This window comes from Petaurus breviceps, unplaced genomic scaffold (assembly GCF_028583685.1).
Source record: "Petaurus breviceps papuanus isolate PSGF00001 unplaced genomic scaffold, PetGlider_PUasm1.0 90775, whole genome shotgun sequence".
NCBI lineage: Eukaryota > Metazoa > Chordata > Mammalia > Diprotodontia > Petauridae > Petaurus > Petaurus breviceps.
This window is the reverse complement of record NW_027187342.1, coordinates 4,764,348-4,787,638: the sequence shown is the minus strand read 5'-3', so window position 1 is coordinate 4,787,638 and position 23,291 is coordinate 4,764,348. Positions and strand designations below refer to the sequence as shown.

At 35.2% G+C, this 23,291-nt stretch overlaps 1 protein-coding gene across 1 annotated transcript in view; it reads right to left on the bottom strand.

The window, feature by feature from the left end:
* PPP3R1 (protein phosphatase 3 regulatory subunit B, alpha) overlaps positions 1-23,291 on the bottom strand; it is a 107,195-nt gene that overhangs the window by 42,809 nt on the left and 41,095 nt on the right. The window contains exon 2 of the mRNA XM_069068935.1: positions 15,590-15,629. Coding sequence (XP_068925036.1) covers positions 15,590-15,629 — 40 coding nt within the window. The remainder of the gene's footprint in view (positions 1-15,589; positions 15,630-23,291) is intronic.

Genomic DNA, 23,291 nt, shown 5'->3' with positions numbered 1-23,291 from the left:
GAATATAAACATTTTGAAGGCAGGGATTCTAATTCCTGTTTTTGTATTCCAAGATCCTAATGGAGGGAAGGCATCTAACAAGAGAAAAAAATGTATACAAATAACTATGATAAAAAAATAAAACAAGTATAAAGGAAGTTCAAACAGAAACTATGAGGAATCTGAGGAGAGAGATGGGGGAGAGGGTGGGAATATAAGGAAGGAAACATTTTCTCAATTAGTTTATAATCTTTGAACGTCCCAAGGTCAAAAAGCAATCTTTTCATACATTTCTTTGAAAGAGGAAAAAGGATAAGGAGGAAATAGAGAGCCTACAACCTTTAAAAGACACTATTGAGATTCCTATTAAAGGAGTAGGAAGGCATTATTAAACTTTATTGGTCAACCCAAGTCTTCTAATTTCAAATCCAATATTCTTTCCCTGAAATATTTATCTGTCAGTAAAGTCATGCCATTCTCACATTAAAATAAATAAACTGGAAAGAGTAGTTATTAATACTTGTTGGTAAGATCTCATATTAGATCAAAACCTGGAATACAAACAGAACATATTTCCTGGGTTACAATCTTATTTGTACAACATGAAAATCCTATGCTTCTTAAACTTTACTTTCAAGATCAAGTAATTAAAAGTATATGACATATCTGATTTAGTTGCATAAAAGAACTAATTTAAACAGAAAAACAAAACATGAAGACATAAACGAACAGTCAATAATTTGTATTAACACTAAAAAAACACATATTGCTCAATACTGAATTATTAAAGCTAAGGGCTTTGTACAAGTGGCTCAATGCAAGGAGTGACAAGCAGAAAAATGTTACCAAGTAAAAATGAGCTTTCTAAAGATGGAAGCTGTCAAATACTTAATTTCTATTTCCCTTTTTCATTTGTATAATTATTCATTTCAGTCTTTGGTGTCTCAGATGTTTTTTACAGTGTTTCTCATGCCTATGTTGATCTTATAAATAAATAAAAAGATGGTTAAATTTTAACCATCTTTTAATTTTCTTCTCAACTGTTAGAAATAGCACAATGAAATGCGTAAAGCATGGAACTTAAGTTAATCAATCAATCTGACTTCAAATTCCAACTGGGCCACTTATAAGCTACAAGAACATGGACAAGTCATTTAAATTCTATGGGTCTCAGTTTCTTTATCTGTAAAAAGAGGGAGACAGACTAGGTTATTTCTAAGATACTAACTCATTTGTACAATTATGAGCAAATCACAACCTAAACCTTAGTATATTCAACTACATAATGCTAAAATAACACCTGTACTATCTACTACTCACAAGATTCTTATGAAGACTGTTTTTAGTGTTAATTATAAGCTATTATTTTTAATAATAATAGTAATAATAATGATATTTTGAATATTTTGACCAGAGTACTTATTGTGTCACATTCTCTTGTAGATCTCTATAACATTTGGAAACAAAGATATCAAGGAAAACATAAACATTAAAAAGATATCACCACCATCATTTTGAATTTGTGTATTTTCTCCTCAGACTCCAAAGTTGTTAAATGAATTAAAACTTCCTCTCTTAAAAACTCTTTTAGGGTTGGGTATTTTTCTGTGATATAAACTTCACAAAATGAATTCATAAACAAATTTTAGGTTAAGGACTGATTTATTATGTACTGTGTCAATATGAATTTTTAAAGTATAGTCAAAACAAACATAAATTTAAAGTATTATTTGGATATGCTCACATTTTTAGGCCTTTTAAAATCATATATATAGAATTGGAATGGGCCTTTGAAGGCATCTATAGCAAACCCCTTCATTTCACTGAAAAGAAAACTGGGTCCCAGGGAAGTCAAATTGTCATGCCCAATACTGTCATCACCTTCTGACAAGAACAATCTCTACCTCTCGCTACCCTCCCCCTCACTCCTCACACAAATCTTTAACCAATGAAATTATCTTTTAAGTAAGCTCATTTTGTGTAATTACCTGGTCCTTATTTATTTTCACAGTATACAGAATGAATATTCTTTTTTAATACTTCAAAAGTTTTGTGATTTCATTGGTATTTTCTTCATTATCAAAGATCAACACCTTTTCATACCTTCATTGATGGTCTCATGAGTTATGGAATTTCTTCCCCTCAAATCTTCACTTTAAAGCCAACCTTCTAGTGATAAGCCTCCCTGGATATTTCTGTCCACAGTGCAGCTAAGTAGTACAAGGGAAAGAGCACTGGGCTGGCAGTTGGGAAGAAATGACTTCAAATCTGGCTCAGACACTAGCTTTGTGACCTTGGGCAAGTCACTTAAAGTTGATTTGCCTCAGTTATGCATGGTCTTGTTTTCCTCAAAGACAAAATGAGGAACCTACCTCCCAGGACTGTTGTGAAGATCAATGAGAAAACATTTGTACCACAGGAGATTAATAAATGCTTGTTTCCTTCATTCCATAAGCAAACTATCATCAGAATTACACTCTACTAACATAACTTTTAAGAACCCTTGGATCACCTCCATGCTCGGATGAGGCATCAGAATAGGCCTTTAAACGAGACTGGAAATATAATTTTTTTTCCCATAACCTATTAAACTTTAAAAAACAAAAAAACTTTAAGTTTTTTTTTTTAAAGCAATCAGGGTTAAGTAACTTGCTCAAGGTTACACAGCCAGTTATTTCTGGGTGTGGTGCTGAGAATCTGAGCCCAGATTTGATCCCCAGGTCATCCCGACACTGGAGCCAGTGCTCTTACTCGCTGTGCTATCTGGCCGCCCCAAAAACTTTTAAGTCTTAAATTAGTTTTGAACACCAAAAAATTATCATAGGTCTGTCCCTCCTCCACTGAATAAGATTTTTTGATTTCTACTTTAATTTTCTCTAAGGAACAAACCTAAAGAAAAATTACATTAGATTCAAGATTACAAAAATGGGGGTGAGGGGTGGCAGCATTGCAACTCTTATCCGATTCGGGGAAAAAAAAAAACAAGGAGCAGGTTATTCAGGATTATGATAAATAGCAGATATATTCAAAGCTTCTTTGATTTACAAAACAAAAAATTAAATTATCTCAAGTCCTAGGTTTTGTAATGACGTTATTAAATTAGTCTGTAGTAAAATAAAGATAGAATGCTAATTGAAAAAAAATTAGAATGAAACAATTAAGTCTTTTTTTCCTGCTTTACTTCTTGAAAAAGCAAATGCCCATCTACATAAAAGTAATCCAAAGAGAATGAAATTGCGATGTAATGCTATGTTAATGCCAATCTTAACTTCTGCCCAACCCCCTCCATTGATTTCCACTGTAAAATGAGAACCTGTGGGGTTTTTTTTTAACAATGAAAGCTTTGGTTGGAGATGTAAAATTCAGCAATGCAAAATATCCTTTTAAAATCACATAAAAGAAAAATTGATAAACATTAAAAATATTTAATACTGACAAAATAATATGTTCTAAATATAAGTGAAAACAGAATTTTGGTAGTATACAGTAATGGTTTCCTTATCTGAAGCTCATCTATTCAAAATACAAGAGAATTATTGTCCTTCTGGTCTCCCCCCCCAAAAAAAAAACAAAGAAAAACTCAAAGGCTGATTACTAATAATAACTGATGTCCCTAAATCCAGGTATTCAATACCTGGATAATTTAAACAAGGAACCACAGTTTAATTACATGCACTTCTCTCAAAGAATCCCCTTCAAGCACTCCATTTAATAAAAACTTCAGTGGCTCCCTATAACTTTCAGAATCAAATATAAAATCCTTCTATTAATAACCTTCATAACCTGATCCCCCCTACCTTTTGAGTCTCTTCTGATAACTTCCTCTTTCCCAATATACTCTGTGATACAGTGACACTGGTCTCCTTGCTGTTCCTCAAAAGACATTTTTTTCACCTCCCAATTCCACGAATTTTCACTGGCTGTCCCTCATGCATGAAATTCTTTTCCTCCTTATCGCCATCTCTCAGCTTCTGGGGATTCCTTCCAGTTCCAACTAAAATTCCACACCCTACAAGAAACCTTTCACAATCCCCCTTATTGCTAGTGCCTTCCCTCTACTGATTATCTCCACTTCATCCTGAATATATATTATTTATACATCATCATTTCCATGTTGTCTCCCCCAATAGTCTGAACTCCTTGAGAACAGGGACTGTTGTTGTCTGACCTTTCTTTTTACCCCCAAGAGTTTTTAGCACAGTGCCTGGCATATAGTAAGTGTTTAATAAATGCTGGCTGGCTGACTGACTGACCAACTCAAAACATATTTAGAATACTTAGAAAGCTTAAATTACCTGAATTCTCAACCCAAAATGGAATAGGGGTTGCCAGAGGCACCACCGGGAAACCACCAGTTACATAGTCTGGCAGTAGCAGAGTAGCCAGAAAAAAATATAAAAATATTTAATTTCTGAATGGTCTCAGGCTGCCATTCTTCAATAGAGCTGAAGGTATCACAGTAAACAAGTGATGTTCATGACAAATGAAATTATTCAAGAAATGGTTAAAGACAGAGGTATATGCAAATCATTACAGAAATCTTATCAAACTAATGTAAAAATTTTGGCACCTAATTTTGATAACTTCAGCTATGTAGAAAATTCCACAAGATACCATTCCCCAAGGACAGTAATTAAGTGAGGTACTATGATATGCAAGGTCAGGTAAAACTGAAAAAATAATAATAATACCTATTTAATAGAACAATTTTAGCCAAGATTTTCACCAGTCTTAAACTGCTTTAACATTTCTCCTATCTTACCTATCTATGGTAATTCTCCTTTTGTTCCCACTATTCATATTTATTGGTCACCTCCCAGAATCTCCTTTTATAGTTTGTTGGAAAGTCCCAGTGAAGAATGAAGTAACAAAACCAAGAGTTCAATTCTTAATTAGTAACAGAGATTCAATCCAAAAGCTCCTGGGACATGTGGGATAGTGGTTATTTAGTTAGAAGCTGGACAAAAATCAAATTAGTAGATTGTGTTAATGCACCATGATTTAACAAATTGATGGTTTATGCCTTATTAGATATCATTAGCACATCAAACTATGTGAAGCCTATCTTTGTGTTGATAATTTAATCATAACACACAGGTACAGGATTCCTACTCAGGCACTGGTTGGATTGTGAGGTTCCTTCCAATTCCCAAATTTGATATAAAGAGGTAAATCTTTGTGCGTTTTTCAGAGAAATAATCTCACTATTTTACAGCCATACAGATAAGGCCAATATGGTAGGCTCAAGGCACAGGACCTTCAAATTCTCTAAGTTTACAGAATGTTTGCTGTTTATCAGTGAATCAGTTATTAAATTTATCAATTACAGGAATGGCTGTTAAGGCAAGGGAGGCTCTTTTATATGTGTCCACATTGGTAAATAAGTTTCACACCTTTCTCTAGGATATGGTAAATGAATGCTGGGATTAGCAGCAGAAAGAATCTATTAACAAATATAGGTTGTCCTCACTTCAAATGACCTGCAAATAAATTTCAGAGAAAGACTGAAGCTGAAACCTCTCAATAGTGTTGTCTACTAATTTAGTAGTTGTTTAAATGAGGTTTCTGAAGATGCCTTATTTTGCAAAAGAAAACACTCTTGGGGCGGCCAGGTGGCGCAGCGACTAAGAGCGCCGGCCCAGGCATCAGGAGACCTGGGATTGGTTCCAGTCTCAGATACTTGGCACCCACACAAAATAACTGGCCATGTAACCTTCAGCAAGTTACTTAACCCCAATTGCTTTAAAAAAAAAAAAAAAGAAAGAAAGAAAACACTCCTTCTGAAATTGATAACTTTTTTCTTGGGTCATTTTTTTAAAGTAAGATATATAAGATTTTAAAATGAAAGAATAATCTCTCCATATTTGCTACAATGAACAACCCAAAGAAATTTATCTTCAGAAAACTTTTCTTATACTTTATAATTAGCAACTCTTTCCAAACAAGGAAGATAATTCCAAAAGAAAAATTTCTTTAAAGTTGGAGTCTGATTTACCATCAAACAAGTCTAATGTGTAGGTGTGACCTAATCTAATCTACCTCCTATATTATCTAAAGTAGTATCTTGCATTCAGTTACTCCACCAAGTTATCATGCCAAGTTACAAGAGAAGTCTCAGCTTTGAGGAAATCACCCCAAGAGTATACATTTCCTTCACTGGCTAGGGAGGCCAAAAGACTCAAGTAAACAGGACATCACAAAGGCTTACGTATACAACGTACCCACAACACAATGAAAATCCAAAAGCGATACGAAAAGAAAATCATTCAAGCAACATCAATTCTTTCTCAACTAGCTTGCCTTAAGCCTAAACTTGCATATATGGATGTAAAATTACAAATGTCTGAGAAATTACTATGAAACAGATTTTTCTCAATGTCCCATTACTTCAATTAGGCAACTCTATGAAAAAAACATCTTGGTCTTATAAAAACTTGTGCCATATTTAATTACTACTTAATAATTCTTCCCATTTAACATTCTCCTGGGAAACTCCAGATATGACCTTTTCTTTTAAAAAATGATCAAATTTAACCATGATTTAAATGACTTACTATGTTCAAGGGAGGTACTCTGCTAGGTCCCTAGGGAATGGAGCTATAAAGGCAGTTTCACACCCTCAAAAGCTTGTAAATTATTGGTGACATACAAGTATCTACATGAATAAAATAAACATCAATGCTGTATCTTTTTAACTAAAAATAGCCACAATTCATTTGAGATCTATAAAAAAAAATCTGCAATAGTAAAATAAAAATATTTCTGAAAAAGTAAACCTGGTTCCTATCTGCACAGACTTTAATACTATGGGAAACTTTTCAGCATAGTAACTTGCTTCTCCCATGGAAATCAGCAATCCATTGGAAACTTTGAGTTTTAAGAGAATTACTTGGGTAGACTTTTCAGAATCATATACTTAAACGTGTCAGAAGTTGGACTTGAACTTAACCTTGCTCTTATCCATTATGCCATGCTTCCCCAAGAAATATCTAGTATTAAGTTGTGTTGTATAGTTTTATAATATATATAAAACAAAAATGGGGACTTATGCACCTTGTGGTGAGAAATACAGATAGCAAAGTACATATTAAGGAAAAATAAACTATGATTTTTCATATTCTAATATAATAAAAACAATAATAAAGTATATCGCAAATGTTCTATTTATTCTCTAATTACTTATCGTATATGATGTAGCCTTAAGAAAAAGACAGCATGGCATAGTGCAGAGAAGGCCAGCTTTTGAGAGTTGAAAACCTGGTTTAAAATCTGCCTCTAACACACATTAGCTGTATCATCATGGGCAAGTCACTTTAACTCCAAGGGTCCAAAACAACTCTTTAAGACTCTAAATTACACACACCCTATTTGATGTTAACATGATGATTTACTCAGAAAACAGCAGGAAATTATCAAGGAGACTAATTGGGGCAATCAACAGCTTCAACAATGCATAAATAAATTCATAGAAATAATCAATATTTCTATAAAGTAATTAACAAAATCCATAAGGAAATAATATGGAATTCTCATTCAAAATAATGAAAATATTAATAAAATAATTGGGAGTCAATTAGTCATAGTACATTTTGAGATTGAATCACAAACCTTTTAATGCCTTTCAGTACTTTATATCTTTAGAAATATCCCTTGTGGAAAGTTTTTTTGGATATCATTTTGAATATCATAGCAAATAAGTGGGAAGTACCTTATCAACTAGGGAACGACCAAGCAAATTATACCAGTGTAATGTAATATTACTGCACCATAAGAAATGATGACAGGGACAGAGTCAGAATCCTGGGAAAACTTTCATGAGCTGATACAGAAAGAACCAGGAAAACCATCTGTACAATAACAGTAGCACTGTGAGTCAGTCAACAAGCATTTATTAAGTACTTACTAGTTGTTGAGTCGTTTCAGTCACGTCCTACTCTTCATGACCCCAATTTGGGGTGCTCCTGGCAAAAATACTGGAGTGGTTTGCCATTTCCTACTCCCAATCATTTTACAGATGAGGAAACTGAGGCAGAGTTAAGTAACTTGCCAGGGTCACACAGCGAATAAGTGTCTGAGGCCAAATCTGAACTCAGGAAGAGTTTTCCTGACTCTAGTCCAGCACTCTTTCCACTGTGCCATCTAGCTGTCCCAAGTACTTACTAAAAAAAAAATGTTAAGTGCTAGAGATACAGAGAAAAGTAAGAACATCCGGGGCAGCTAGGTGGCACAAGTGAGTAGAGCACCAGCCCTGGAGTCAGGAGGACCTGGGTTCATATCCAGCATCAGACACTTCACACACACACACACACACACACACACACACACACACACACACACACACACACACACAACTAGTCATGTGACCTTGGGCAAATCACTTAACCCCAAGTGCCCTATCCTCCCCCCTCCAAAAAAAAAGCAAAAAAAAGAGTAAAAACATAGTCCCTGTCCTGCAACATCTCCGTCATCTGCTCCCTTCTCTCCTCTACCATGCTCACCACCCTAGTTCAGGCCCTAGACTGTTTCAATAACTTCATAAGTGGCTTTCTTCACTTTAGTCACTCATCTATGCACACTCTACGGTTACCACACTGATATGCCTAAAGCACAGACCATCATCTATCCTGCTCAAGAAGCTGCAGTGACTCTTTACTGTAGCTAAGTAAAATACAAATGTTTCTACTGCATCTAAAAGCCTCTGGCTATAGACTGTCTTTGAAGATGTATTATACATTAGTCCTCTTCACATGCTACTTAACAGTCTAGTCCAACTGCTCTTCAGCGTCCCTTGCATGACATACCACCTCTGCTGTCTCTGTGTCATTGTGAAGGCTGTCCTCCCACAACTGGAATGAATCCCTCTAATTTCCTTTGTAATTAAAAAAAAAAATTTATGTTTCTTTTTTACATCACCCATGTCCTCCTGTATTCCTCCTCCTCCCAAAGGGTCATCTCATATAACAAATTATATTTTAAGACCAAAAAATAGAAAGAAAACCCCAGCAAAACTGGTCAATACATGAAATAAGTCTGAAAATATGTGCAATGTAGCAAAATGTATTTCTCATGATACAAAAGCAGTGGGAGAGTAGGAGGTATCTTTTCTTCTAAGCCATGCTTGTCCTTTGTTATTATTCAACATTCACTCTTGGCGTTGATTTTTTTTTTGTGGTTCTTTCCACATATATTTTTTCCTTTATGTATTGTTTTCTTGGCACTGCTTACTTCATTTTGCAATAGTTCATGTAGATCTTTCTTTACTTCTTTGTATTCCTCATAACTTCTACTTCTGCCTCTTAGAAACACTAGCTTCCTTCAAAACTTAGCTCAAATGTTCCCTCCTACGTGAAGCTTTTCCTGATCTACTTGCTACTGATGCACCCGTCAAAATTAACTTGTATTTTGTATCTCCTTATACATACACATATTGTTTCTGACAACAAAATATAAGCTCCCCCAGGCCAGGGACCACTTCAGCTTAGCACCTGAAATTTAGTGGGCACTTAATAAATGCTTGATTTTTTTTGTTAGAAATTAAGACCAAGGGGCGGCCAGGTAGCACAGCGAGTAAGAGCACCGGCTCCAGTGTTGAGGAGACCTGGAGATCGAATCCCGGGCTCAGACATTTAGCACCCACCCAGAAACACCTGGCCGTGTAACCTTGAGCAAGTTACTTAACCCCAATTGCTTAGGGGCGGCCAGGTGGCTCAGCGAGTAAGAGCACCGGCTCCAGTGTTGGGATGACCTGGATCAAATCTGGGCTCAGATACTCAGCACCACACCCAGAAATAACTGGCCGTGTAACCTTGAGCAAGTTACTTAACCCCAATTGCTTAACAAACAAACAAAAAAAAGAAATTAAGACCACAATAAACTCAAAAGATGCCTGAATATTAAAAAACATGTCATTAAAAACCAAAAACACACATACAAACACACACAAAGAGAACAACCAAGTCAGTTACCTTTCACAGCTAAAGCTAAGGGAATAATTCTTAACCAAACAAGGAATTCCATCATAAGGGAGAAGAAATTAAGCATTTGAATAGTGCCTATTATGTGCCAAGTGCTTTACAAATATTATCTCATTTAATACTCACAAAGATCTTGCAAGGTAGGTATAATTATTGTCTTTGTTTTAGAGTTGAGGAAACTGAGATAGAGTGATTTGCTCAAGGTAATACAACTAGTAAGTATCTGAGGGCAAATTTGAACTCAGGTCTTCCTAACTCCAGGTCCAGTATTCTAGCTGCTGCATCACCCAACTACTTTATTTTATCACAAAATATAAAAACAGATAATTCTGATGACAAGAAATTGAAAAGCTTTTGATTAACAGAATCAATACAACTAGACTAAATAAAGGAAACAATTCAGAAAAAATTCTTTGCGTTAAGTATATTTTATAAAGGTTTGATAAGGGCATTACTACAAATAGATAAAACCTAGAGTCATTGTCCTATGGATAAGCGATCAAAGGATATGAACAGTAGTCAAAAGAAGATTTGCAAACTATTAAGAATTATATAAATGAATGCTTGAAGCAGTAATAGTAAGAGAAAGGCAAAATAAAACAAACCCGAGATTTTACGTAGTATCCAGCAAATTGTCAAACATGGCAAAAACCAAGAATCATCAGTGTTGGAGAAACTTCGGAAAAACAAAAATACTAATATACTCTTGGGAAAGCTATGAATTGTTCAAACCATTCTGTGTAGCAATTTGGAATTACACTAAAGAAGTGATTAAAAAAACCATACCCTTTAATCCAAGGATCACAATGCTAGGCATATGCCTCAGAGAAGTCAAAGAAAAGAAAGGTCCTATATACACCAAAATGTTCACATCAAAACTTTTGTAGTAACAAAGAACTAGAACTCAAAATACAAGAAAGATCTGTTAGGAACCTACCATGTGCCAGGAATTGTGCCAGACTCTGGAAATACAAAGAATGAAACAAACTCTTGTTTTCAAGCTTATATTCTAATAGGGTACACAGGAAGTACACAAATAAGCACATACATAGTAAATAAAAAGTAATTAAATTACAAGGTAGGTTGGAAGGGCAGGCAGTAGCACCTGGGAGGAGCAAGAAAAGCTTCATGTAGAAGGTGGTGTTGGAGTGGGATCCTGAAGGAGAGTTTCCAAGATCCACAAATGAGGCAGAAGCACAGTCCGGGTCAGGGCCAGTGCAAAGGCAAATGGCGAAGATAGTGTTGTGTGTGAAAAACAGTGAGAAGGTCAGTTTGACTGGATTGTAGAATGCTAAAATGTTTGGTTTGGAATTAGTAAAAGCCTTTAAAAGTTAAACACAAGAGCTTATCTTTTTATCCTAAAAGGCAAGAACAAGAATTGAACAAAGCAGGGTAGTGATATGGTCAGATCTGTTAACGCAATTCATTTTGGCAGCTCTTTGTAGGACCGACTGGAATGTGAAGAGATTTGAGGCACCAAGGTTAGGAGGGAATGACTAACAAATGGCTAGAAATCAAACTGACAGAACTGAATTGTGGTGAATGAACTGAATGAACTATTGCTGTGTCCTAAGAAGTGACAAATATGAAAAAAAATCTGAAGCATGTGAAGACTTATCACAAAATGATGAAGAACAAGCAGAACCAGGAAAACAAGCGAACACAAACAAATATAAATGAAAATAAGAAAGAAATGAACCTGACTATAGTGTGATTAATTAAAAAAAAAAATAGACCCATATAAGTGTTGGGGGAAAAAAAAGGAGTTGAAAAAATCTAACTCCTTTCTTTGCAGAACTGAGGGATTATGGAAATATAATTACTTATATTGCCAATCACTTCTTATGTGTTGGTAGATTTTGCTGAGTTCCTTTCTCTTCTTCCTTTTTTATTCTTTGCTACAAGGGCTGGCTCTTTAGGTGGGAGAGGGGTTGATTTGGAAATAAAAGTGATATGAAAATGATAGAAATAAAATATAGTTTTAAAAGAATATTTTAGTCATCTATCAGTTACAATCTAGAAACAGGTCTAAGAATTATAAACGAGTTCCTAAAGACGATCTCTGGCCAAAAAAAAGTAAAAAAAAAAAAAAAAAGCTGCATGTCATATCAAAAAAGGTAGATGTCACCTAATAAAACAAGAACTAATATTCTACAACTATATAAATAGATAAGCTAAGAATATCATATGCTCTTCTACCAAACCTCAAAAAATAAATAAGAATAAAACAAACAAAAAACTCCAGAGACATACTGGAAGAAAATGTACTGAAGTATAACTCAAAAGTATTTGAGGTTTTTAAGATGGTGATCTTGCAAAAAATTGTTTTTTACATGCAACTGGGAAATAAGATATACAGGCAATGGGGTATAGAAACCCATCTTGCCCTACAAGAAAGTAAGAGAGGGGGGCGGCCAGGTAGCACAGCGAGTAAGAGCACCGGCTCCAATGTCGGGATAACCTGGGTTTGAATCTGGGCTCAGACACTTAGCACCCACCCAGAAACACCTGGCCATGTAACCTTGAGCAAGTTACTTAACCCCGATTGCTTTAAAAAAAAAAAAAAAAAGTAAGAAAGGGGTGGGTGGGGATATAAGAGAGAACAGATGGGGGGATGGGGCATTCAGTATGCTTGCTATCTTGGGGGGGGGTAGGTGAGAGGCGGGGAGAAAAATTTATAACTCAATCTTGTGGAAATGAATGTGAAAACTAAGAAAATAAATAAATTAATTAAAGATTTTTTTTAAATGGTGGTTTTGCCTGAGGATATAATTAATTTTTTATTTTTTTGCTTTTTGGAGGGGGGGAGGATAGGGCAATTAAGTGACTTGCCCAAGGTCACATGGCTAGTGTATCAAGTGTCTGAGGCTAGATTTGAACTCAGGTCCTCCTGACTCCAGGGCTGGTGCTCTATTCACTGTGCCACCTAGCGGCTCCCGATATAATTATTTCATTTAAACAATTCTTAGAATACTAAAACTAAACATCAGAATGGAGTAGGAAACAAGAATGCTATTTTAGACAAGTAATAAGTTCTATATAACATTACCCAAAGATATAATACTTTTTAATACTACATGCACAATAAAAAAAAGGATGGAATCAGGTTGAGATGAGAAGTGAAAAGGTATATTTACCCTAACCTTTCTGTAAAGATGGCTTTGTACTTGTATTCATATAGTTCCAAATACTTTATACATTCTTATAGCTATTTTGAATGAAATTTATCTACCTTACCTTACTGGATTTTGTTGGCTATGTAAAGAAAAAGTGATGATTTATGTGGATTTATTTTATAACCAGCAACTTTGATGAAGTTAATGCTCTAATTAATTTTTTAGTTGACTCTATTAGGTTTTCCAGATAGCCCATCATATCATCAGTTTTATTTCCTTTTTGTTTATTCCCGTTCCTCACTTTTTCTGTCACACAGCTTTAGCTAACCTTTCTAGAATTATATAGAATAGTAATGGTGACAATGGTCATACTTGAATTACCCCATATCTTACTGGAAAGGCCTCTACTTTTTGCATATAATTGCATATAACTGTTATTGTATATAACATTGCACATAATGTTATTTGTTAGTTTTTAGACAGATTTACCACAGAAATTCTCAACCTGTGGTCCACCATAGATTTCAGAGAATTTGCAAACTCAGCTGGAAAAAAAAGTTACACCTTTATTTTCACTTATCTCTAACTGAAATTTAGTGTTTCTTATCTGAGAAGGAATACAAAGGGTTCACCAACCTGCCAAAGGCTTCCATTACAACCAAAAAATGTTAAAAAAACCCCACAGCTTAGCACATTAAGGAAAGTTTCACTTATTCCTACATGTGTGAATGTTTTTATTTTTCATTTTTTTGTTTTTGCTTTTTGGAGGGGGGAAAATAGGGCAATTGGGGTTGTGACTTGCCCAAGGTGACACAGCTAGTGTGTCAAATGTCTGAGGCCAGATTTGAACTCAGGTCTTCCTGACTCCAGGGCCAGTGTTCTATTCACTACACCACCTACCCTCCCCTGTTATAATGTTTTTGTTTTTTTTTTTAACAGAAATTAGCTCTGGATTTTGTCAAAAGTTGATATTTCAGTAGAACCACTGAAATGCATTGAAAAAAATCCAAAAACATACACAATTTGCAACACCTGTAGACCGTCCATGTCCTTAAAGGGTGGGTTTGATTATCTTCTCTTATCTCCTTTTAAGCCACTTTATTTCACAACATTGACTTAATTTTTGTGTGTATGGTTGTTGTTTCTGTTTACATTCTTGTAGTCACTGTGTCTATTGTTTTCTTGGCTCCGCTTACTTTATTTTGGATCAGTTCATATAGATCTTTCCACTCTTCTCTACATTCATAATTTCTTATAGCACCATAATGTTCCATGATATTCACGTACCACAATTTAGCCAGTCTCCGATAGAATGGCATCTAATTTGTTTCCTTTTCTTTGCTATCACAAAAGTGTTACTATAAATATTTTGGTGTATATGTGGATTTTTTTATATATGATTTACTTGGGGTATAATCCCAGTAACAAAATCTCTGTGGAAAGGGGATGGATATTTTATTCACTTTATTTGCATAATTCCAAATTCCTTTCCAAAAGTACTAATTCATAGCTCTACCAATAATGCACCAGTAGGTCTATCTTTCCACATCGCCTCTAACACTTACTTGTGTGATTTTTTTGTCCTCTTTGCCAATTTGCAAAATGTAAGGTAAAACCTAAGGATCGTTTTGATGTGCATTTCTCAGTTAGTGATTTGGAACATTCTTTTATGTATTTGTGAATACTTTGCAATTCTTCTTTTGAGAACTATTCATTCATATCTTTTGACCACTTATCATTGGGGAACTGCTATTGGTCCCTCTATTTTTCGCACGCACGCACACACACACACATTATTTACTTACATATATCCTGGATAAAGTATTATATTTTTACTACCTATGTTTGTGTGAATATTATGGAGCTTTCTTAATTATCTTTTAGCCAAGTGTATTTTTTGCTACTCCTGCTTCACTCAATTGAAACACAACATATTTTGTTCCAGTTCCTTATTTTAATTGTGTGAATATTTGTATCAAGTGTATTGTTTAAATAACATCATTAGATGCTGCTTTTTTTTTTATCAATCTACTATCTTTATGTTATGGATAGTTTTGATTATTAAATAGGTATGACTATGTTGTAGATAGTTCTGATTATTAAATGTATATTTCCATCCATACTATTTTCCTGTAGTATTTTTCATCCATCCTATTTCTACTTCCTATCCCTAACCCTTTGTCAGAGGGAGTAACAGATTGGATAATTACATTAACATGATTCATTATGCCATCATTTGTGTTCTAATGTTTGAATTTGTACAACTAAAACTAAGCTTTCTATCATAATGAATGGAAGCAAATTTAACCTATTAAAGCATTAGAGCAATTTATAGTCAAAATTAGAGAAAAATTAACCCAGAAATCAAATTACCACAAATTATATTGCATTTTTCAAATAAACATAGTAAATATGTTAACAGCTTATAATTACTCAACAAATTTAGTATCATTTTTAAACACTTAAAATGCTTGGATTGGTTTTAAAAAGGTCAAAACATTAATAATGAATTTGACTTACAATGTGAGCACATTTCCAGGGGGTAGCTTGCTTCATTTCCCTAAAATTAAAAAAAAAGTTTGATTAGTCATAACTAACTAGTCATTTGATATGCTAAATGTAAGTATTTTAGTTCAGAGCATGTGAAATATATGAAATGGCAAAATTCTACATGTTTCCATGCCAAAAATGGGAGTTTGTACACAAAAACCAAAGGAAATATATTTTAGAAAGGCTAATTAATAACAAGTTTAGATAAATCTTAAGACAATAAACAAAATCAGGAAGATAACACACATACATACACAAACCCCTGACCATGCCTGGCCCGAAGAAAACATATTAAGTCTACTTCCTTTCTTTACAGAGATGAAGGGTGTATGGGTGTGAATTACTGCAAAAATATAAGAAATGAAGCACTTCCAGGTCATGTGAACAAGATAGCATATTAGACATTTTTTCTGATTCCCCGCTATTTCTCAAACCTCCCCCAGAACAGAAATCATGTGCCAAAGATAATGCAATTTGAGTTGTTTCCATGGTGTAGAATACCAAGAATTGAAAACAAGGTTAAAAACAAAAACAAAACCTAAAACAGGTTAAAAACAAAAACAAAACCTAAAACCTTGGAAATGATGCTCATTAAACAACTCATTCAGTATCCCGCCCTTACTATCAGCAGTAAGGCTGCAATAAAAGACCCAAGGATACCACACAGGCTTACATCAAAACCCACCCTTATATCTTTGTCCTACCTCTCCTCCTTCTAGTGCCTTCAATACCCTAGTTCTGGCTATAGTTTTCTTGAGCCTCAATAGCCAATTTGGTCACAGCCTTTTGGTAGGAAAAGCCTGACAGGATACTAAAGTCCAGAAGCACCAATGCTGGTGGCCAAGGAAAGCAGTTCTGAACTGCTAATGCCTGGCCAAAGAACTAAGGAGCAGAGGTAGTGGGACTGGTCACCAGAAAGGGGGAGGGGGAGAAGGAGAGGGGTGTGTGTGTGTGTGTGCGTGCGTGCGTGCGCGCGCGCGCAAGAGAGAGAGAGAGAGAGAGAGAGAGAGAGAGAGAGAGAGAGAGAGAGAGAGAGAGAGAGAGAGAGATGGGGGGAGAATGAGAAGAGATAATGCTTAGTTTTCCACCAAGGCTGAGGGAAGAACATGGTACCCAGTCAGTTCTGATCACCCAAAATTCAGCTACAGCAGATACCAAGGCTGGTGAACAATGAATTGCCTAATGTGGGAGGAGGCTCAGTTGCTCTGAGATCCAGCCCTCAAGGAAACTACAACCACAGGGGAAGAGAGTCAAAAGGGAGCAATAAGCAAAATAAAGGGGGAAAAAGACTCAAAATATCAAAGATTCCAGGAAGAAGAAATCTCCATTTATGTTAAATTCTTGAACATAAACAGATAAGTCACCAGGAAAAACAAAATAACATAAATATGACCTCTAGATCAAGAAAACATATTCAGGCATCTATAAATAAACACTACAAAATGTAGGAAAATGACCCAACAACACCTGACAGGACAGTGGACTCTTTGGAACTTGAGAAGAACATGTAACCGTGGTTTATAAGACATCAGAATCACAAGAGTAGAATTTATAACCTGCATTGCAAAAATAGTAAGCAGAATAGAAAATTTTGACTCTGCAACAGCAAGCCTCACCAAAGAAACAAAAGAGAGAACAATAGGTTGGGAATGCAAATATATAAATAAAAGACAATCTAGAAGAAGAAAAGCAAAAAATATGAACATCAAAATAAAATATGCTCACTATGTAAGCAAAATATATGGATATAGGGGTGGCTAGTTGGTGCAGTGAGTAAAGCATCAGCCTGGAGTCAGGAGGACCCGAGTTCGGTTCTGGCCTCAGACTCTTAATACCCACACAAAAAACTAGCCGTGTAACCTTGGGCAAGTTACTTAACCCCAACTGCCCTCCAAAAGGCAAAAAAAATTTTTTATATATAATATATATATGTATATACACACACATACATATATATACATACATACATATATGTATGGATATAGAAGACAAGATACACAGAGACAACCTAAGGATCATAGGTCTCTCAGAAGAACCCGACAGGACAAAAGAATCTTAACACCATAATGAAGGCTATAACAGAACTGCCCAGAACTTCTGAACACAGAAAATTAAATTCTAATAGAAAGAATTCACAGATAGCATTCAGAAAATACCTAAGACTACAATTCAATTCAGAAAAAAAAAGTTCTACAAACCATCAAAATAATCTGAATAAAGCAAGACTATGCTGCATCCACTAGAGAAAAGAAGGAGGGCATAGAATAATGTGTTCCAAAGTGTACTGGAACAAAGGATGTAGCCCAAGGTGACCTATCTTGAAAATCCAAGCCTAAACTATACAGGACAAAATGATGACTGTTTAGTAATACCGAAGTTTTAAGGGGCAGCTAGGTGGCACAGTGAATAGAGCATCGGCCCTGGAGTCTGGAGGACCTGAGTTCACATCCCGTCTCAGACACTTAACACAAAAAACTAGCTGTGTGACCTTCGGCAAGTCACTTAACCCCAAATTGCCCTCCAAAAAGCAAAAAATAAGATAAAGAAAATAACTGCCATCTCTCCATTCTTCCACATCTTAAAAAAAACAACAAAGTTTTCAACACATATTTAGAAAGAAAATCGAACCTGAAGAGATTAGTTGCCTCTCAAACACCCAAACAGAAATGCCAAGTGAATAAAAGCAGAAAACAACAGCAACAGAGTGACAACAGAAAGACTAGTAAGAGACTTCTTTCAAAATGCACACAAGGAAAACAGGTGAAGGCAGAAATCTGCAAGAGGCATCAATGAAGAGGTGGACAGGGACTAAACAAGCAGATACATAAAGGGGGTGGGTGGGTAGGGAACAAGGGAATAGAAAAGAGTAAATTAGGGCTATCTATGAGGGGAGTGTGACCTCTTTGATCTCAGAATAACATGAGCCTACAGGGGAAGAGGTGAAGAGAAGGGAGTAAAGACTGAAAGGGGAGAAAAAGGAGGTCATACTTTGGAGTTTTCGGCAGAGGGTTCCATTGATGAATGCTCTTTTGGGTGAAGGGAAATGAGGACATTACACTGTATGAGGACTAGAGGTTTTGTTGCATGAAAAGTCTACTCAACCAGGAGGAGGGGAGTTGGAACCTCTGAGGGAAACTGGCACCAGAAATAATAAGAAAGAGTGGACCCAAGGAGATTCCAGGTAAATGTGTGTGTGGGGAGGGGAAAGGGGGGGGGGGTGAGAAGAACATCAATAAGAAAGGATATAGACAGGGGTTGGAGAGGAGGTTACCATGGGACAGAGTCCTCTCTGATACCTGCAACACCTGGCACTGTTTTGAGAATGAGGCACAACAGAAAAGCAGAATCCATGGTAAGCCCTGTAAAGCAGTGGCAGAGAGTGCCTAGAGGAGAAAGCCTAGAATGGATACTTTAAAAGCTTTGAAAGAGAGGGGGGAATAAAAAAGAGATTAGATGATTACAGGACCATGAATCAGAGAATGAGGATCTAGAGTAAACAGAAACAGAAAACCAATAATGGAGAGAAAGAAATCCTTTTTTGAAAGAGGTACAAAAAACAATGAATTTTTTTTTTAAAGCAATCGGGGTTCTGGGTGTGGTGCCAAGTACACAAGCTCGGATTTGATCCCCAGGTCATCCTGGCACTGGAGTCAGCGCTCTTACTTGCTGAGCCACCTGGCAGCCCCTAAGCAATTGGGGTTAATTAAGTAGCTTGCTCAAGGCTACACCGTCAGGTGCTTCTGGGTGGGTGCTAAGTGTCTGAGCCCGGGATTCGATCCCCAGGTCATCCCAACACTGGAGCCAGTGCTCTTACTCGTTGAGAATCTGCTTGACTAAGGTAAAAGAGGGGGAGTAGAAATATTTAACCAGATAAAATCAGAACAGGGAAACTAACAAACAAAGCCCTAGAGGGAAAGGAAAATAAGAAGAGAGGATCAGGAGTGAGGGGAGGAGAGTCAGTGGGAAAAATAAAATGATTAAAGTAAAATAACTGAAGGAATATAATATTATGTTTACAGCAGAAGGGGAAAACATAACAAACTCCAGTTTTAGATATGGAGGAAAATATAAAGCTAACTTGTGTAACTTTAAATGTAAATGGATTAAGCAATCTAATAAAACAAAAAAGAATGACAGATTGGATAAGAAAACAAAACCTTAAAATCTGCTGTTTACAAGAAACACATTTTTTTTTTAAAGGCATATACACAAAATAAAATTGAGGATGGAAAAAATAATATACTATGCATCAAGAGTATCCAAAAAAGCAAGAGTTGCAACTATGCTGTCTGACAAAGCAAAAACATTGGGAAAAAAGGGGGGGGAGATAAGCAAGCAAAGTATATTATGCTGAACGGAATAACAGACAAACTGAGAAAGGAGTCTATCACGGTCCTTTATGAAATAAATACAGTCATAGTATGCAAACCAGGGAATGATCAAACAAAAAAAGAAACCTGTAAGCCAGAATTAGGCATACTGACTCAAAATTTTTAAACAAAATGCTGCCAAACAGATTAGAGTACTTGCTCCAAGAAATCATTCACTATGATCAAGTGGGATTTATACCAGGGATGGAAGGATGGTTCAACATTAGGAAAACAATCAACCACAATTAATCATATTAAAACCCAAAATATTCCAGATCACATAATCATTTCAAAGGGTGCAGAAAAAGATCTTGACAAAATACAACATTCTTGTATGCTAAAATCTTACAAAATATAGGTAAAGAGATCTTTTATTTTGAGCATCTAAAACTAAAAGCAAACATAATATGTAATAGGGATGTACTAGAACTTTTTCCAATAACTACCGAAGTGAAGCAAGTTTGCTCACTCTTCCCCCCTATTATTATTTGATATGTTAATGGAAATGTCAGCAGCAATAGCAATTAAGATAAGAAGAAAAAAAATTAAAGGAATAAAAAGACAAAGAGGAGATAAAACTATCCCTGTTTGCTGAAGATCACTGATGGGTTTACTTGGAAAATCCCAGGGAAATGGCAAAGATACTCACTGAAACAATAAGTTCCACAGAATTGCAGGCTACAAAATCCTCAAAAATCAATAGCATTTCTTCATAATACTAACAAAATACAAGAAGCAATAATAGAAAGGGAAATCTCATTCTGAGTAACTATAAAATGTATAAAATATCTGGGGATTAACCTTCCAAAGTACCAAAAACTTAGAGCAAATTCAAAACGCTGTGTAAAATATTAAATAATCTAAATAGTTACAGAAATATTCAGGGCTCAAGATGAGACTGTACCAATATAATAAAAATGACAATACAATAAAACTAATGTATGCTCTTAATGGTATACCAATCAAATTACCAAGAGAATACATGATAGAATTTGATAAAATAATAACAGAATTCATTTAGGAAAACAAAGGATCTAGAATGTCAAGAGAAATGATGAGAAGTAAGGATGAAGGGGTAATAGCACTTACAGACTTCAAAATATGTTATAAAATGGCAGTCATTAAAGCCATTTGCTATTGATTAAAAAATAGATATATCTATGGAAGAGCCTAGATGAGGGGGTTTCAGAAACAACAGGACCCGATAATTTAGTGTTTGATAAAGTGGAAAACTTAAGTTACCTATGGAAAATTTTATATTTCATAAAAACTACTAGAAAAGTAGAAAGCAGTCAGGTAGAAATTAGGCTTAGACCAACGTCTTACACCACATTACACTCTAAATGAGTATGTGACTTTAATATTAAAGATCATAATATAAAAAAAGAAAAAAAGAAAAAATAATGTACCTCTCACAACTAGGGACAAGAGATACATTCTTAATCAAACAATAGAGAAAATTACAAAAGATAAAGTAAATAACTGATTTCTTGAAACTGAAAAGCTTCAGATAACATTAAGGCATTTAGGATAAGAAAAGTGGCTGAATAAGAAAAAAACTTCATATCAAATTTCTCTGACAAGAGTTTGGTATTCATGCCATATAAGTTCATATATATGCTCAGATATATACATACACATGTGGGTGTATACATGTGTATTATATATACACGAATACACATGTATACATACATATACACATATGAATAATAGCCATTCCACAATAGATAAATGTCCAAAAAACAAACACTTCTCAAAAGAAAAGTCAGACTACTGAAATGACTGAACAACAACAAAATCACCTCTGACCGTTCTACTGGGTTAGTGTTGCATTTCTTCTATTTCTCAGTCACTCTTTTTAAAAAACTTTTTCAGATTTACCTTTAAAATTACTTTCTGTGGTAATCATCAGTGTGTGCTAGGCACAAGGTGGTGTTTCAAGTTACATGCTTTTATATCTGATTTTCTATATATTAGGGACCAATATGCAAAAGGATTAGGCTCTACTCAATGTATTTATCAACTTCAACAATTAAGAGTTTTATTTTTAGCCAAATTATGCAATCACATAATTTAAGTGATGTTGAACATGATCATACTTTTCATGAAATAGAAATGAGAACCAAGAAGTCTGATGCATCAATTATTTCATATACTGCAAGCCCAGGAATAAAGAGCCAAGAGTTTTATAAATCAAATGACAGACATCCAAGTACAAATTGCAGAAACAAGGAGTCCTCTAATAACAACATACTTGTAGCTTGTTAGTATTAAAAACTACAACCAAATAAGGCAATGCTGTCCTCAATTAAATCTAATAAATAGATTTTATTGAATATTCTGACAGCATATCCTTTGAAAGCATTCAGAGGTTTACAGTACCCTCCTATAAAATTTATTTCTACTTATTTTAACCCTGACTGATACTTTAAAGATGAAAGCAATACTAAAGAAAATTGGAGAGTTACAGTAGGAAGAGAAAGGGTTTTGGGTTTTGTTTTTTGAAGGTTTGGAGAATATACCTCTTCTCTTGTCAAAAATATGCATTCTTTCATAAAATTATTTTGAAAACAAATTTTATTTACTATTGTGATTCAATCACAACACAAGTTCTCTTAGTAGTTTTGCATGTAAAGTTTTCAGGAATATTGATGGATTATTTTGATCTGAAGAGAAAGATATTTTAGTAATTTTTTTTTTTTTAGAGCAATTGGGGTTAAGTAACTTGCTCAAGGTTACACGGCCATTTATTTCTGGGTGTGGTGCTAAGCATCTGAGCCCGGATTTGATCCAGGTCATCCCAACACTGGGGCCGGTACTCTTCCTCGCTGAGCCACCTGGCCGCCCCTATTTTCTTAATTTTTAATTCAATTAAAGAGCAACTGCCTAATCACCTATACCTTGACCATTACCATTATCTTCTGCTCTGTAATTTACTAAATAAAGTGAGTGTCTACTATACAACCTTCATTCCTTGAAATAACTCAATAGCTTGGAAAGAATAACTGGAATGACTTAATTCTTTGCAAAGGGGATGTTGGGAAGGAAAGGAGACCTAGACAACAGTGTGATATAAAGTAAACCAGGATAGAAGGTAGGAAATATCTCCTACTCTCAGTTTTGCTATTTACTATGTGACTGGATATTCATATAAATTGCTTGATCTCATTTTCTTAATCTATAAAATGAAGAGTGTTGGACCAAAAAATCTCTATTGTGGTTTTCAACTTAAATTCTAGATTCTAAGTTGAAGACAGTGCTGAATCCAGGGCAGGGGAACAGAATAGGTCTGAGGACTTAGA